The following is a 17611-nucleotide window of genomic DNA, read 5'->3' as shown; positions in this document are numbered from 1 at the left end:
CCCCCGTCCGGGGGCCCGCCCCTGCCGCCGACGATGACGACGGTTGTCCAGATTCGACACTACGGCCGGTGGTACTGTTCCTTTTGAATCTGGAGAAGTTCGCAAAGTTCCGTATAGTCCTGTGTTCGTTCTCGGTCCTTCTCTCAGGCGGAACCGGCGGCCTCGGCGCGGAGACCTTACTCGTCGGTCTCTCCGGCGGCGGAGGCGGAGACGTGTGGAGAACGCTCGATGACGCGCGAGAGACGCTCTGCGGCTGAGACGCCGAGGCGGCGCCGGAGAAGAGGAGATCGGAGCAGAAATCGTCTTGGTGGAGAGGATAGTGAAGCCATGAAGCCATCTCGTCTTCCTGGATGAAGAGATTCTGATCGGGTGGCGAAGGCGGCGGAGGATCTGCTAGTCCTCCGGCGATCTCCGGCGGATGAGAGAGTTTATGAACGTTGGGCCTCTGCTGCGTCTGGTTCTGGACAACTACTTGGCCATTGTGCCAAAGCAGCTCCATGATATCTTCTTCAGCCCTAAACCAAAGCAAAAAAACGCAACCAAAATCAGAGGAAAGAAGGCGAAATTCGAGGGAAAAATCATCGGATTGATGAAGAAAGAATTTACATGGCTGATTTTTTGGGAAGATTCAAGGAGGAAGGAGAAGAAGAAACAGGGATGGAATAACCATCGCGGGTTTCAAAGTCAGGGACGAAATGATTCATCTCAGGAGGATATTTTCTCAGGTAGGGAGCCAAGAACACCGAATATCGAAATGCGTGACTACATATCCTACAAACAAAAAAGAACAAAAATCTGGGAAACTCTCTCTCTCCCTCGTTTTCTTTCCCACGCAGGAAACCTCCAAGAAAACCACGCAAACCAAGAATATCTGCAGGAGCTGAGCGAATTCTGGGAAAAAAAAAAAAGGATTTCCCTTTTCGCAGATTGGGTTTATGGGTTGGGAGTTTGAGCTGCGGGTAAGAAGGAGGATAAGCTCTCCCTCGATGTCAATGTGGAGAGAGAGAGAGAGAGAGAGTAATGGCATTAACAGCTCCTTTGTCTCTCTTCATTTATTATTCCCCAAAAACTCATCTCCACTGCTATCCGAGTTTCTTATGCAGAAACTGATGTCGCTGTTTTTACTACATACATCTATACATATATACTGATATATATATATATACACACACATATATACGCATATGCATCAGAAACTAACTGTTCTTTGGCCTCGCGATTGTCACTCTTTTTGTCGTCCGCCGTACACGTTCATAGATTTCTTTCAAGTAGCATCAGTTTCTTTCTTTCTTCGTCACAATTATCCCTCTTCCCTTTTGTGTGGTATATATTTTCATGCAAATTTCAGATGATTTTACTGTCAGCTAATGTAATTCTTCCGGTGAATCAAAAAACTCTTACCTTACTGGATAAATATATATGCGTGTGATGGATTTTGATTGGAAATCCATGAAGGGTATATGGTCAAACTTCTTTTTTATTTTTTATTTTATAATCCAGAAGTTCACTGGGTCTTTGCCCCAACTACATCTTCTAGAGGAACGAGACCGTCCACATGAAAATCTCTCTCCAACCAAAAATCGAACCGCCAACCTCTGAATGCTTTGCACCCACCTACTCCAGCCGGTGACCACACCTACTCCAGCCGGTGACCACTCGCGCATATGGTCAAACTTGCATAGCCTTTTGAAGGAAGTCTTACACGCACGCAAGGTTAATCATGTGATTTAAGATCGCCATTTTAAGTGGAAACACACTAATAAACGAATGTGTTTCTATAAGAGTAAAACTGGAGAGAAACAGATTGATAAGATTTGAGATGTGTGGACTCACATTCATGCTGTCTTGGTGGGGACAACCTTTTGAGACCCAACTTGCTCCTGTGGGACACCACCACCTCTATGATTTTTCATTCAACCCAACATTTATATAAATATATAAATGTGTGTGTGTGATCTTTTAATTATAATAGAAAACACAGTTTTAGTAAATCATTTTTAAGAATATAATAATTGCAACCTAAGGTTCAATGAAATTGTTACATATTTGGCGCCGTTACAATAAATTATGAATTTTTTGTGTTGTTTTTCATAATTTATTTGTAAATATTCCAAATCAAGGTTTTCACCAAAAAAAATCATATAGCAAGAGCTGCATTTGGAAAATCTGTCTATAATACTATATATGTATCACATTCATATAAGAGAAATAAATAAATATTATGCCGGGTTTAAGGAAGCGATGGTGTGTGATAAACAATAATTTCCAAAACCTTAATTAATGATTTGCTTAAAATAATGCTTCCATGTTAAACCCTTACTAATACTTTAATGGATTGCACGTAATCTTAAGATTATTTTATTTTTATCCATATATCACCACCTCTAATACGTTACGAATTTTGTCGGCGATTGATAACTTTGCTTAATTTAATATTTTTAAATAAGCATACATATACATATACATATATAATCATGGGGAAAGGTGCTTTCTTTTTTAGTGTTTACGTCGAATTATTCGCAGATCTGATACTATCTTTTCTTAAGATAAAATAAAATAATCCAAAAGTTATTTGGTTTTTTAGGTGAAAGATGTTTGGTTAATAAATCATATATTTTATTAATTTTTTAAGCAGTGGAGAGAAAATATGAATTTTGAACTTTCATTTTTGTGAAGATTATATTCACCGTCCGATAATAGGTGGTTCAAACCGATAAAAAAAGGGTTTTTTTTTTAATATGGGTTTGAATTCTCATTTGGAAAGAGATATTTACATGGATTTTTTCGATCTTCTAAAGATGTAGTCGGATTAAAGAGTTTAATTTTTATTTTATAAAAAATGTACTCACTAAAATTATTAGTTAGATGTGTTATGTGTGATGATAAATTAGGTAATTAGTAATCTATCTTATATATACGAATGATATAGATAATTGATAGTGATACATACGAGTAATTGTTTATGCCAACGTACAAAAGAAATTATTATGAAGTTTTTTAAATAATTTTTGCAGACAAATAATTTAGCATCGATGATTAAAAATCTTATCCTATTGTTAGACAAACTGTCTGGTGTCGCGTCGTGTTATGTCGACAACAAAAAAGGGTATCTCTAATTATTTTATACTTTATTAATTTCGAAAATATTTATTTTATTTTCAACTAAAATAAACTATCTGAACTTGATAGATTCTACCAATTATAAGCGAACCAACCATTATCATTGGCAATAATTCAAAATAAAATGAAAAACTAACTTCTTTTTTGCAAGAATAAATACGACATTTTAAGATATATTTTATTTTTTGGTCCATATCTCCATATGAGGGCTCGGAAATTCAACACATATGTATATTATATATATATATATATATATTGGGTTGAAACTCTTTATTAAATGGGCCTTTCATGGTTTTCTTGGGATTAAACGGGCCGACGAAAATACACGCGCCCGTATCACGCGTGTATGCCACCGCCTCAATATAGTTCATGAAATCAGCTTGTTTTTTCATTAGCCTAATTAATATCCTGCAATTCGTGAGCGTGGGGATAGCTTTCGCCCACGTCCCCCGTTTCTCTCTCTCAAGTTTCATTCGGTGTTTCATTTTTAACCCTATTACATTTTACTAAAATAAAAAAATTACGAAAATTAAAAAATCTCATATTTTAGTAAATAAAAATAGTAAACTTTAAAATCTCATAACAAACACAAAATGTGTATACACATATAATATACATATTTTCAAAATATATTGATACGTAGATATAGTCACATAATGCATGCATGAGTGTGCATACATGTTTGGTGCATCGTAATGGGATTTTTCCATTAGATTTGTTAAATTGATGTGCAGCCGAAAAAGAAAAAACCATTTTTTTTCCCAAAAGACAATAAAGCATCCGACACTTCAATGTGACAACCACTGCGAACAAACCCAGCTGATGATATTACAACAAACAAAAAATGGGGAAAAAAACATAAACAAAGGCAAACACACAACACACAACACACACACACAAATATACAAAAGAAAAATTGAACAAAACAATGAGAGAGAGAGAGAGATAGAGAGACCAAACACGGGAAGAGAGACAAAACCGTAGAAGGTGGTGGAGAGATCACCATCACCACCATCACCATCATCATCATCATCACCATCATGTAGTTCGAGCTTGAGAGATGCGATTGGCGTAGATAGTGACGAGTCGAAGCTGAGTTCTTTCCCCATCATTATATATATCTCTACCAGACAGAACACCACCGTCTGCACCCCCCAACAAACATTCACACACAAAAATTAAATTAAAAAAAAAAATGATGTTAGTTTCAGAGAGAGGAATACCCTTTTCGGCATTATTATTACTACTACTGTTTACCTTTCGGACATCTGCACTTTGGTTCCCAAATGCTTCAAAAATCGCAGGCAAAAACGATGGCAACTCCGCAATTAATTCCTCTTGTGACAATCTCCCCACCAGCTGTATAGGTAGAGTAGATTACGCGAGGATGGAAGTGTAAATAATAAGCAGTTAAAGCTGTCTATTTATGCACATGATTATCATACAATGCACTACAGTACATGGACATGGTTATATACTCCAGTTTCCCAACAAAATAAAATATCTGAACCATATGACGAAGGCAATCTTATATGTTGTACAACTATTCAAGAATATATGTACATCAGATGTATGACAAAGTACCTTTGTTAAACAGTTGATGCAAGTGACAAGGGTTTTCTCATCTTCAGTTACCAATAACGGGGTAATAACCTGAAGCAAGTTGTCAAGATATCATCAACACATTTAGTCAAACAAGAAGGTGAAAAAAAAAAAAAAAAAAAAAAAAAATCAGGAAAAGAAGTAATTAGTGCATACACTTAAGGATCTGAAAGGATCATATTGTGACAACACTGTGGTCAAGCATTGCTCAGCCTCATTAGAAACCTGAAGACATATATGGTGACACCGTGAGATTATCAAGATTATGAACGGGATGATACCCAATAGTGTTTTTAGCATGGTTGTGCCTATTACTTTTGGAACTGCGTCCTTTGAGATATGAAGCAGCTTCTCAATCACAATCTCAACAGAATCTTCCATGGCATCTTTCTGAAATTATCAGGAAAAGTATCATAGTATGAAAATGCAGCTAGTAAATTCTAAAAACAGAAAACTATAATCCATGAAACACATTTAAGATTATTGATTCATCAAGTTGAGTAAGGTCATGGACCTGATTCTTGAGCATCTCGGTGATCAGCGAAAGAGCAAGCTCACAAATTGAAGAATCCTCATCGTCGAGCACTTCAAGAACAACCGTCAAAATTTGATTGAAGTACTGAGGAAGTGAAAATGGGAGACAGAAATTACGAACGAAAAACAAGTATGCAGTGAAGAAGAACCATTATGATACAAAAGATAGAGAAGAGAGAAAGAAACTCTGACAGATCTAGCCAGTCAAGTAGAAGTAACAGGAAGTTTATATCAGCTTGCTGTAGCATATTCAAAGCTTAACAGTTGTAATGAAATCCATCTGATCAATTTGATAATTTTCCAACATATTTTTTTCCCATTTTCTCCCTCTTTTAGACTCATGTGCATCACGTATCGCCTACTTATTTTTTTGCACATGCATTGCTTTCAGTCTTGCCGGTCTTTCAGTGAAAAGGATAAATGTCTTGTGTAAGTTATGAATGGTAAGGATCCAGTTGCTACATCAGAACCAACTGGTTGATCCTGGGATTATTAGCCATACCTTTGACCAAACTGATTCCTCATTAGCTACAGAGGCTCCAATTAATTGATGGAGTCCAGTTTTCTTACTCGTAGAAGGGCTTTCATCACTGCCATTGATCTGTTAAAAAGAATAACCATCAGAAACAACTTTTCTCTGATAGGTCAAGGATCATTGCATTTAAAATAAGCAAAGACAATGAATTACCATATGAAGAATCTGTGGAATGCTAGGACCAGATTCTGGTGTTGGGTTAACCTTAATACTCGCAAGCTTGAAGTGACTCAAGTCGAATTTGTGGGAGACCTCGTTTTCATGTCTTTCTTCCAAGGGATCACTATTAGTCAAATTCAGACCATTTTTCTCCCAATGTGATGGAGACATACTATCAAAGTTTCCGACATCATCCGAACTTTCATTGTGCATGGCTCTTGATAGAATATTCTGACCAGCTGAAGCAACTGTGTAATTTGTATCCTTGGGCTTTGATACATCACTACCAGAAGTAATCCCAATGTTCTGGTACAGCTTTTCCTGAGCTCCATTGGAAATACTTTGACCAATACCACCAGAGATCATTGTTGGCTCTCGAGAAGGGCTCCATTTCCTGCCACTATCACTATCGAGCGAACCCCCAGAATACCGACCAAGGAAGATACTCTTTTTGGAAGCACCTACATGTCCTTCTTCGGAAGATGTCCCGATAACATCAGATGGGTCATACGAAGATTTCATTCTCTGTTTTTCCTTTTTGTTCTGCAGATAGTTTATTAGGTCTACCTCAATGCGAGGAGTATATTGTTTGAGTGCCCTTCTCAAAGAGTTTTGCTCCTCAACTGATAGACTAAGAATGTAATTCAACAACCCAGATGAATCATAATGATTATATACAGATATGATGCAGGTAATCGCAGCTTCCTTTAACTTAGTATTTTTGTCGCGAGTTAGTGGTGTCAATTTTGCCAGCCACAGATTTAAGATTCCACTATTACCAGAAACTTCAGGATTACCAGAGTACCTGTTGAAGGAGTTGATTGCAAATTCAATGACAGCTAATTTAGCCTTTGGTGATCTCTGCTCATCTAGTGAACGAAGCAATGCAGGCAAAAGAGAATCCACACTGTAGGTTTTGCTGACAATCTCCAGTGTTGTAGAGCAAGGTTGTCTAACTAGTTCTTTAGGATCAATTAACCGTGAAAACACACGGGGTAGGATCCTTTCCATGTAGCTCTCAAAAGGCTTTCGGCAAGATGGTATAAGATCTGCAAGTGTCGACAGAGCTGCCTGTGCGACCTTGTGGTGAGGATCGTCCAAGTGACGTACAAAAAGTTTCATTACCTTCTCAAAACTCTGGATCACTTCTTGAACACCTTTTGGTCCTTGCTGCAGCAGAGATTGGAGAAAATTAAAAGCTGCAACTCTGGCAGACCAATCAGAACTCGGACAAAGTCCTTCATTAAGGGCTTCATTGAGAGATGCTGGACCATCGACATAAGTGGACATGTCCCCGAGTTGCAGTTGGCTGTCATCGAAGCTCCTCCTTCTGCCGGCTGAAACTCTTGCTCCTACATTCTTCCTCAAAAGTGGCCTCTGGAAATTAGGAACATAACTAGCATTTGAATCCCTGAAGTTCAAATCTCTGTAGGGGGCATCCATGTGTTGACTATCAAAATGACCACCCATAAACCGTCTAGCCTCCCTTTCATGGTTGTCCTCAAAATAACCTCTCTCTTGTCTCTCTGAGATCCTTTTATCTGTCAAGGATGTGAAATTAGGGTGGGACGCAGACAACAGATTGCCACGGCAAGATAGTCTTCCCGAATCCTTTGAAGCTTGAATTTGGGTAATGATATCTGACAAAACCAGACCACCATTGCGACTACTGCCTTTGTTGATACTAGAAGAAGTTGATTCACCAGTTGTGGAACTCGTGAGACTATTGGAAGCTGGGACATTAGCAGGAAATGGAGGATCACGAGATGATGGAGGGTCAACTCCTGCACTAGGGTAGATTAAAAGACAATTTAGCCGTTCATTGACATTCATCTGTGAGGATTTCAAGAACCAAAGCATACTTCACAAGGAAAGAAGCACAGTACCTAGATCCAAACTGCTGGAATGATGAGCTGCAGGATTACGTCTATCAGATATATCTAGACCTCTGAGCATACTTTCAATTGCGCTGACCTTCTGCTTACTTGATTGCAACACATTTTCCAAGCTACGTTCAGAACCTTTACCGAAACCCTTTGATTGAGACAAGAGAAGCCCTGAAGATAGGGATCCTCCAGTGGAAGTGGATAAACTTGAACTTCTATCCATGGCCACTATGGCTGAAGTTCCATAACCAGGCAGGTTAAGTGGAGCGGATGCCTGAGTAAATGAACGATGGGAGCTTCTTTCACGGACAGATGGCGAGGCATGTCTCCTATGAATTCCACCTTCTTCTTCATTAATCAGCTGAGGAAACATAGGAATGAGTTGGTTTATCAACTTTTTCAAGGCCAATAACAGGAGAGTTCAGTACACGTACCCTTTGGATAACAGGATCAAAGGAGGAAAATAAGCGACGAGAACGCTCAGGCCAAGTTTTTGCAAACAGTCTGTAGCACATTCGGGCAGTTGCCCGTACCTGCCATTCTACATGTTAAAATCTCCGCAATATGTAGAAGAATGAAAGAGATTGCCATAGAATAAACTTCTATTATTGAAAGAAAAGACTAATCATTTTGTACTGCTGCTACAAACATGGATCTCATTAAAAACTGGTTTACATCAAAACTTAAATGATTCTCTTCCCATACACATGGATTATGATATCATGAAAAAGCACAAAGAGGACCCAGATTGGAATTATTTGATATAACTACCTCACTCATAGCATCTGCAACACAGCATCTAATTAGATCTTCATATAAATCAGCTGACCGCTGAATTTCTGGAGTATCAGGCCAATGCTCGAGTATTAACAGCGCATATTCACAACACCTATGACGGAAAGTGATCAGCTTCAAAAAGCATCAGAAAATCTTATGGTTAACAAGAAGACTCTCACATACCTTGCTCGAAGAATTGCGTTACGGTCATTCTTTGCAGAATCAGCTACACGAGGAAGTACACGGGCAACTTTGCAGTTGCGCAGCATCTGAATGATATAAAAGTATTCGTATAAGCCCAACACTTGGGAAAAGAAAAGACAGCTGTCTTAGAAACTGAAAGAACAAAAATTTAATACCGTTTTTATGCAGCTATCAGCAGATTCTGCAATTACAAGCACAGTGATCACAACTAGCTTGAAAAGCACCTGATTACCATATCATAAAATTAACACGAACATATATGCATTATAAGCTATAACAATAAATGACACGATGTTAAACGTACCGGAATGAACATCTCAGCACATGATTCAAAGTCTCCCAGGAGCTCTTTCGATAAGAAACATAGGAGATGGCAAGCCTAAGAAAGGACCCAACAGCAGCTTAGCATCAGAAACAGTTTTAAGGAATAAAGACAGAGGCAGGCGCAAGCTTGTCGATACTAGAGCAGATACTGATGCATTCATCTATTTACTGCTCTTCCAGACTGAAACTGTATCCACTAGCATCATGCACCATATAGTTTAACTATCCGTTAATAATAGTTTACTGAGATTAATTTTCCTTTAAGAGAGTACCAGATGAAAATGTTTCTAGTTAATTTTACCTAACAAGATTCTCTCTCCTTTATTGGGGATGGAGAAAATCCCATAGCAGATTCTAAATCCTAGAAAATAGTATCATAGAAAAACCTAACGTTGATAATTTATAACTAACCTGCTTAACAATGGTAGATCTTCGGTCAGACAATTGTGTGCTCAAAGGACCAACAAGTTGCTTCAAGAGAGCTCGAAAGCAAGGGTAGTCGGCCGCACCTTAAGAAAAAGGTTTCCATAAGATAAAAGCGATGATTAATAAAAGAGATTTAGCACACAAGAAAAATACGTGTTTTATAGGCACGATAAGCTCCAAACATGTTGCTTCAAGAGACCTGGATACAGATACACATTGCTGCAAAGTTGACAAAAATTAAGAACAGGGATAGAGTAGGATATAGTTGAACTACCTCCTGCAACAAGGCCTTCAATCCTCTGCATAGCTGCTATACGAACTGACCAATCTTTATCCGGGACAAGAATCAAAGCAATTTTCTCAAATTCCCTGATCAGTTCCTTCTCTGAGTACACTTTGATTGGCTCAATGGGTTTCTCCGTGATATCCGGTTCTCCTGAAGTGCAAAGAGGTAAAGCCATTCAGCCGATATGGCAATAGTACAACAGCGCAGAAGACTTATATCCTAGAGAGAGAGAAAGAACATAACCCCCAAATAATGAGTTCTCCCTCATAGAAGTCTTCGCCCTGGGACTGCTTTTCTTGTGATTGATACTTGGTGCCTTAACCTCACTAACAGCATGATTAACACTAAGCCCATCTGAAGTATGCTGTTGCGGTTCTATCCTCTCCAGTCTAGCATTAATATCTTTCACCTGGTAATTGCAAAACCAGAGAAAGAGATATAGGTGGTCCAAGACTTCAAATCTTCTTTTTAAATTTTTACAGGGAACTATAACATCATTATTAGCTACAAATTACATAGCTTGTCAATTTTGTCCTTTTCTTAAATTAAGCATACTGAATTAAGATGGAGATGGACATTTAAAGAAAAAGGATTGCAATAAACATTGTCTGACTGTGCATGGATCAGTTTTGAACCGAAACTCACCATAGATGATGGAAGATGGTGGCGCTGAAGTTCTTCTCGGAACTGAGACCCACCCTGCGTATACATCTCCTGGAAAAGAATGGAATAGCAAGATGAACAGCAAATAAGAAAAGAGTGCTTATAGCCGTATACACCACTGAGTCTACAAAGACAAAAATAACCAGAACCCCATGGAAACACTAATGGAACTTCATTGGCTTCAACATAGACTGACTAAAGACGACGGGAAGTCAGCGTACACAACTAGGTGTTAGAGTTTTGCTTAACAGATAGGATACAAGATTAACTAACATATGGGGTTTACAGAATATTTGAACATCTAAATAATGAATCAGATGCCAACCCAATTAAGGAAACCATTCGATTAATTAGAGAACAGGGTAAACCCAATGCAGAAATGCCAAGCTACAGCGAACTCACCTCAATGCACAAAATTGCAGCTTCCCTAACAGCATGATTTGGGTCATTTAACATTTGGAGAACCTGATTAAAAAAAACAAAGTTCAATCCCACCTGCCTCAGATCAATCAATATAACAAAACATCATTTGTTCTCGACGAAAACAACTGATAGAGATACCGGAGGAAGTATAGCCCGCTGAAGCGGAAGCTCCGTAGATGCAAAAAGCCCAATAGCCGATGTGACAGTACGCGCAAACTCTTCCCGAACTCTCCAACTCTTATGCATCCAAGCATACGAACCCGCTCTTTCTACTATAATCGTGGGAGAAGAAACCTAAAACGTTCATCTCAATCACTCCTCCGTCAGTGGTCTATAAGAAACGCAAATGCTCATGCCGAAACATGATTCGAATTCCTTTAATTCAGAAGAACTTACCTCCATTAGAGTAAGCAGCAAGCGCCTCGCGGCATCCCTAACGGGCTGTTTAGCGTCGCCGAGCCGCTCGACGACGGCGGGCACAAGGGCATTCAAATGAAGCTTGAGATGTTCTCCGGCGAGAACGGCGGCGGAGGCAAGCGCTTGAAGCGCTCCCTGGGAGACCCTGAAATTACTGTCCTTGAGGAGATCCAAGCAACAATCGACGAGTGATGTCACCTCCGCCGGGCTTAGGCTCCTTCTTGAAGCTTCCAGAAGTTGGTGTAACCGCTCCACAGCCGCCATGCGCTCTTTCGTGTCCTTCGCACGCGCCAGTTCAAGCGCCTCCTCCATCGCCACGGCCGACGGTTTCCACTGCTCCGATCTGGGGCTTCAACGGTCAGATCTGCGCAGTTCCCGTTCAGATTTCCCCTATTACCGGAACACCAACCGATCGATCCGGCAAGGAGACCGAAGATTCGGACTCAGGATTCAGGATTCAAAGAGTGTGTTATGTAATGAAATGTGTTAGAGAGAGGAAAACAAGGGATTTAGCGGAGAAGTGCCGCCTAATTTACTAGAGAGATGAGTAAAGGCAACAATAGACTAAAAATCAAGATGATAAAAGAAAGCGTGTAGTTGGATCGTAGGGAATGATTATGCCCTCAGCTGTAGGCATTAATTACAGAGACTGCCACTGAACGCTCCATCTTAGAAAATGGTCCGAGTAACCTAACCATTGGTCGGGAACCGGGTCCAGACGCGTAGTGATATTGGTCGGGCGGTTCAAACCATTGGGCCCACTCCCCCCAATAACGGCAAAAATTAACCTCCCATTTAGCACCTTTCTTTCTTTCTTTTTTAAAAATTTCCCGATATATATATATATATATATATATATATATTATTAAAATTTTAATTAAATGTGAATGCTCTTCAAATTTGTTTTATTTCTTATTTAGATGACTCAAATAATTGATTCTTTAATACTGATTATATCATTTTGATCAGGTCTATCTTTCTTCTAATTTTGTGCATGAACCAATATAACCTCCAAGTTCTTGGTTATGTATGTATGTATGTATGTATGTATGTATGTATGTATGTATGTGAATGAATGAATCATTGAATTTATATAGTGGTAAGGGAGAGAGATGAAAAAGCGGAGTTGCTTAAGATTCAATTAACATGTCACATCTCCCCATCACAGATAACTAACATTGGCATAAAAACATCTGCAGGACACAACCACCTTTCAAATCCTTCGTGTGTCGTACCAACCGCACTACATATATATAACTTGCCTTATTTATTTATTTAGTTAAATTACATAACCATTTACTCTTACAAATCACAAATATATATATATATATATATATGTATATATATATAGTATGCAACGGCTATGACTAAAACACAGTAGATGGATATTATTAAGGATGAGTATTTCGGGTTTCGGTTCGGATTCGAATTCGGTTATTTCGGTTATGAAAAACCTATAATCATTCGGTTTTTATATGAATTTTAATTTGATTTGGTTCGATTCGGTTTTTTGTTGTAAAAAACTCATTTTTCAAAGAAATTATCGGTTTTTTCAGTTACTTTTTAATCGGTTCAATTTCGATTTTTTCGAGTTTAAAAAAAATATAACCGTTCGGTTTTTATATAGAGTTCAGTTTGCTTACGGTTATATCTTATTCGGTTTGGTTTTTCGGTTATTAACCGAAATGGTCACCCCGAAAACAAAATAATACTAGCATTATTCCATTAAAAAAATGTAATACAATAGGATGTCGGTTAATGAAAGGGTTGTTTGGGTATTATTCCTTAGAAAGTGAAAGAGCCAAGCTTCATGACGAAGCCATGCCACCAACTCTTCTCGCTCATCCCAACCAACTGAACATGGTCTCGTACACAATAATTATGATTATTATAATAATACGACAACTAAACAAAAAAAACAGGATAATTACTTGGCATTCTAGATTTTTTTTCAGTGGTTATAGAATGCATAAAAAAAATTTAAATAAGAGATTAAAAATTTAATCATTTACAGCAATTTGGAAAATCTTGTCAAAACGTCCGGTAACATTGAACTAGAAATCATTAGAAACATGGCATGATGCGATTAGTGATTACCCTTTTCAGTTTTGCCATGCTAAATAAAAAAATTATAATATCCTGCAATTTCACAGATTTCGAAGAAAAGCTAATTACTTTTCTATTAAAAAAAAATTAAACACGACACTAGAAAACCAAAAGTAAATCAGAGTTACAGCTCATACGGATCTTTTTGTTTGACCATCCATTGACCTGGATCTGGACCGGTCAATTTTTAACCGAGTCGACCGTACCAGCCGGTTTAACCGTATGAAACGTACCAATGTGTATACCAAACATACCGATGGAATTCACCTGTAAAGAGCCATGGAAACGCCATGGCCTAAGGGTCATCATCGTACGGAACGTTGGAAGCAGGGGACTTGGGCAAAACGAAGATAGGTTTCCCATTGCGTTGGAACTCATGAAACAGAGGATGATCATTATCAGTTCTATAGCTACAGCTGTTCCCAGTCATGTCAATGCTTTCAAGATCACCTAACACAAACGGTTTGCACAAAAACTTCCATGAAAACATACATACATATATATATATATTCGAGAGAAAAAGCGAAAAACTTTGGAATAAAAATCATGTTTTGTACCTTTTGTGGATTTCAGGGAAGTGCATAGCAAAGACAGTGATTCAGAGGGCATGAGATTGTAAGACGTGTCGGCTGACAAGAGTTTCGGAGCCAAAGGTATGAGCTTTGACAGAAATCTTGCAGCCTCGAGCCCTCCTCGGTTTTTGCTGAAAGAAACCCAGATTAGAAACGTAAAAAACCGGCTAAAGAAATGAAAAAGAATGGCATAGGAAGTGATCGGAAGCTATATGAAGCAGAGGAAAGAAACCGAGTTTAGTATATTTTCACCTTATATTGATGTTGAGAAGCATCATCAACTCTTTCACAATCTTTCTCTGTAGCTCAAGAAACCCGATAGATCCAAGCCCCATACCTGAAATATTGAGAGACTGTATGGGACTTGCGAGGAAATCTCCTATAGCATCTGCAACTCCACTGGAGATCAAAATGACGAAATTTAAAAACTTTCATGTTAACCGTCGATTTGTTTGAAGCTTGTTTTCATTGAATTAGCAAGACTAACCTGCCGAGAGCATTATCAGCAATGGAGAGGGACTTCAACGGTTTCTCCAACAACGAGAGTGAGTCAAGAAGATCAATTACTCCGTCACATGATAGCTCACAATTCTCCAGGTTCAAATTGGCTAAAGGGTACTCCGGATGATTCGTGAAATAAGATATTAAGCTTCTGTTACAGTTCAAGGTACGCATGTAAGGAAATCTAATGCCAAGCAGCAGATTTCTCCATGGTTTCAATCTCAAAAGAGATGAACTGACCTGATTCCATCATCTTCGATGGGATTATCGCTTAGATCAAGAGTTTCCAAGTTAGGCATGTGGACGAGAGCATGGGCAAGATTCTCGGCATCTGATTTGTTCAGATCATTTCCCCTATGGAACAGATAAGTAGACATTTAACGGGATTTCCAGGAATAAAAACTGTAAGAAATTCCCTCTTTTTACAACAAAATACCTCAAGCTGAGCACATGTAGTGATCGTAAAGACCTCTCGGCTAACAGAGAATCAGCAGCAGATCTCCAGTTGAAAGTTGAAAGCCATCCTGAAATCTGCCTTGTCACCCCGTACGTTATGCAAAATGCGAAACAGATCACTATGAACAAGAAGAAGAATCATGGGTACTCACATTGTTTTCCGAGAGGTCGAGGGAAGAAAGGTTTGAGGAGGAATCAAGGAGGACAGAGAAAACCGTTCTTGCAAAATGCCCGTCAAGGAGGCTATCACAGAATTTTAAAGAAAGCAAGGACCTGAAGAAAAAAAACAGAACAAAGAAGAAAAGAAAATTACGTTAAACAAACTATGAAGTTCAACAAAAAGGAAATGTCTGATAACCAAATTGAACTACGATGTACCTTCCGGATTTCAGAAACGAAATAAAAGCAGAAGGAAATGAGACAGGATCCATTTCAAGGCTCGATGTCTTGATGGAAAAATGTTGCATTCCATTTGTGTGCATATCCTTTTCAAGAAGAGATGTGCAGATTGCATTCATCACACTTGGAGAAAGCTTACAGTGAATAAGTTCTAGCGAATTTAATGTTTCAAGATTCTGGGTCAAGAGCTTGCACAAGGGCTCAACCTGTCATAATATTGCAGATCATCGGCATATGGAAATCCAAATTACCAAACATAGGAGAAGAGGGAGTAAAAATGCATTACATGCTCCTCGGATCTGATCCACCGGATAACCAAACTTTGCAGTTTACAGGCCCTCATCAGTTCCTACAATCAAACAACACAACCATCATATCACAGTGAAAAAATAAAAAATGGATACTGCTCGAGAGAAAATGAGACAGCTTTAAGCATGAGAAACACCTTATTGAAGCCACACTTACACAAGTTTCTGTATTACAAAACACATTCAGAAGTCTTAGACATCTGCATGAGGTAAGAACACAAGGAATTAGCGTAGCCCAAAAATAAAAAGGGATAGAGACAGAACCTTCAAAAGATACAAGTATATAAAGACCATATGTAACTATGAATATAAGCGGATAAACAAATGTTGCAAGCAGCTCCTAGAGAGAGTTACTCATTGTTGTTATAAGTTACACAGATCAGATGTATTAGCTTTACCTTGCGTAAGATCCGAATTTCATGAAATGAAAGGATAGTTCAGTGCAATCACAATTTCGGAAATTTGCATGGTCTTCATGACAAATGTACCTGAGTATATTATCTGCAACAACAATGTCGGCAAATACGGCTATATTGAATACAATAGTTGAAAAAGATTAGTTCTTTCTAAACTTTTCATAGATTATGCGTCATCGAATGGTACCTGATATGTTTATACAACCTATACGACCACTGAACAACGGGCGGAGAGCTGCTTCAGCCGCTTCATCGAGGCAACTGTGAGTAATGAAAAACTTAGAATAAAAACTAAAATTGATGTATTAGAGCTACTTCCATTAGATGGGCATACTTTTGTAGATGTCTCTCCCAGTAGATTTGCTGCCAGTCACCAGATTTCGCACTATCAACGAGCTCGGGCCAGCGTAGCTTAAACAACTTCTTCCAAGCTCTATGGAATTTCTCGTTTCTGCAAAGGAACATGGCTTTACTTCCCAAATACATTTGTTCTGTTTCAGCTCAATTACCGAAAGGGAAAAGAAACGAAATTGAAAAAGATTAGACTTCATTTGACCTTCCACGTTTTCTACCACTCTTCAAGCAATCATCAGTGAGTTCATAGTCATCCCAGCTCTTGAATGGCCTATTCGAATTTTTAAGAAATGCAATCAGATATGGTCAAGAAATTGCCGCAGCAAATGCCAAACACATTACGAGCTTTTAATATCCACCGTATCTAAAACCCTAAAACGCGAGGGAAAAGAGAACAGTTAGAACACTTTCCATGGGACTTCTGCTTCTAGAACCAGGAATTCCTCAAACTTAAGAGAACCACTGACTAAACAGAACCCAAATTCGGAACAGAACAGAAACTGTCTGAAATGAAAATCACGTTTTTGGTACCGACATGTCGGTCTGCAGATTCTGCAGGGCTAATGCTGGTAATTGAGCAATCAAATCTCCAAATAAATGCGGCGGAAGCTCGTAGACATCGGGTATTGGATTATCACAGCCTAACAAAGACAGAACCCAGCTAATATCAACACATTTCGAACCAATTTCCGCTATTAAAAATCGGAGGTTCTCTGGATGTAACTTTGATTTTGTTATGAATTACCTCTGAGGAGCTGAGTTTTGATTGATTGGATGCAGAGAAACACCAGAGATGGAGCTTTCTCCATTCCCGAAACCTCCAAATGAGACACGCAGTTACAAATTTCACGGAGGAATTCGATCTCCGGAATCTCAAGTTAGAACCCCAGTAGAATCGAACATAACAACACGAAACTCATCACAACAGCAACCTTCAGACGGAAAAATCTCGGGTGCTTGCTCCTATGAGAATTTTCTATGTAAGAAGTTAAGAACCAGAATTCCTGGGAGGCGTCTGCTATGTTCTGTTCTGTCTCTTCATTCAGACTGTTTTTCAGCGACGCCATTTCATGAACAGAAGAATTTAAATTATCTTTTCAGCATTTAACGTTTCATAATTGTCAAAAGAACCCCTATTCTTTT

General features: G+C 38.7%; 3 protein-coding genes across 4 annotated transcripts in view; all 3 read right to left on the bottom strand.

Moving 5' to 3' along the window:
• LOC104814712 (transcription factor PIF1) overlaps nucleotides 1-1116 on the bottom strand; it is a 3733-nt gene extending 2617 nt beyond the window's left edge. The window contains exons 1-2 of the mRNA XM_019202590.1: nucleotides 607-1116; nucleotides 16-515 (exon numbers count right to left, since the gene is read on the bottom strand). Coding sequence (XP_019058135.1) covers nucleotides 16-515; nucleotides 607-704 — 598 coding nt within the window. The 5' untranslated portion in view covers nucleotides 705-1116. The remainder of the gene's footprint in view (nucleotides 1-15; nucleotides 516-606) is intronic.
• Nucleotides 1117-3859: 2743 nt separating this feature from the next.
• Nucleotides 3860-11818, bottom strand: LOC104814548 (CLIP-associated protein). Its single transcript, XM_010542653.1, is given in 22 exon segments — nucleotides 3860-4220; nucleotides 4223-4265; nucleotides 4378-4479; nucleotides 4705-4773; nucleotides 4879-4947; nucleotides 5038-5112; nucleotides 5237-5341; nucleotides 5759-5857; nucleotides 5945-7734; nucleotides 7837-8197; nucleotides 8271-8369; nucleotides 8608-8725; nucleotides 8797-8882; nucleotides 8973-9041; nucleotides 9122-9196; nucleotides 9553-9650; nucleotides 9842-10003; nucleotides 10097-10262; nucleotides 10499-10567; nucleotides 10919-10981; nucleotides 11078-11233; nucleotides 11336-11818. Coding segments are annotated over 22 exon segments (4269 nt in total). The 5' UTR covers nucleotides 11669-11818; the 3' UTR covers nucleotides 3860-4158.
• A 1602-nt stretch (nucleotides 11819-13420) lies between these two features.
• Nucleotides 13421-17525, bottom strand: LOC104814544 (protein NLRC3). Of its 2 annotated transcripts, none has more exons than XM_010542640.1 (16): nucleotides 17214-17522; nucleotides 17004-17109; nucleotides 16671-16739; nucleotides 16449-16565; nucleotides 16302-16375; nucleotides 16097-16199; nucleotides 15856-15898; nucleotides 15677-15739; nucleotides 15370-15596; nucleotides 15144-15264; nucleotides 14972-15066; nucleotides 14776-14889; nucleotides 14522-14686; nucleotides 14287-14433; nucleotides 14020-14165; nucleotides 13421-13912 (listed from the first exon to the last, which is right to left on the bottom strand). In XM_010542640.1, exons 1-16 carry the CDS (start codon nucleotides 17275-17277, stop codon nucleotides 13758-13760), a joined length of 1809 nt encoding a protein of 602 aa, XP_010540942.1. In that variant the 5' UTR covers nucleotides 17278-17522; the 3' UTR covers nucleotides 13421-13757. The 2 variants fall into 2 exon arrangements, with proteins under 2 accessions (XP_010540942.1, XP_010540943.1); XM_010542641.2 differs by having other exon boundaries at nucleotides 13849-13937; nucleotides 17214-17525.
• Nucleotides 17526-17611: the final 86 nt, after the last annotated feature.

The sequence above is a fragment of the Tarenaya hassleriana genome, unplaced genomic scaffold (genome assembly GCF_000463585.1).
Source record: "Tarenaya hassleriana unplaced genomic scaffold, ASM46358v1 Cleome21, whole genome shotgun sequence".
NCBI classification, from domain to species: Eukaryota; Viridiplantae; Streptophyta; class Magnoliopsida; order Brassicales; family Cleomaceae; genus Tarenaya; species Tarenaya hassleriana.
Note: the sequence above shows the minus strand (reverse complement) of the source record. Positions and strands in the feature narration are given on the sequence as shown.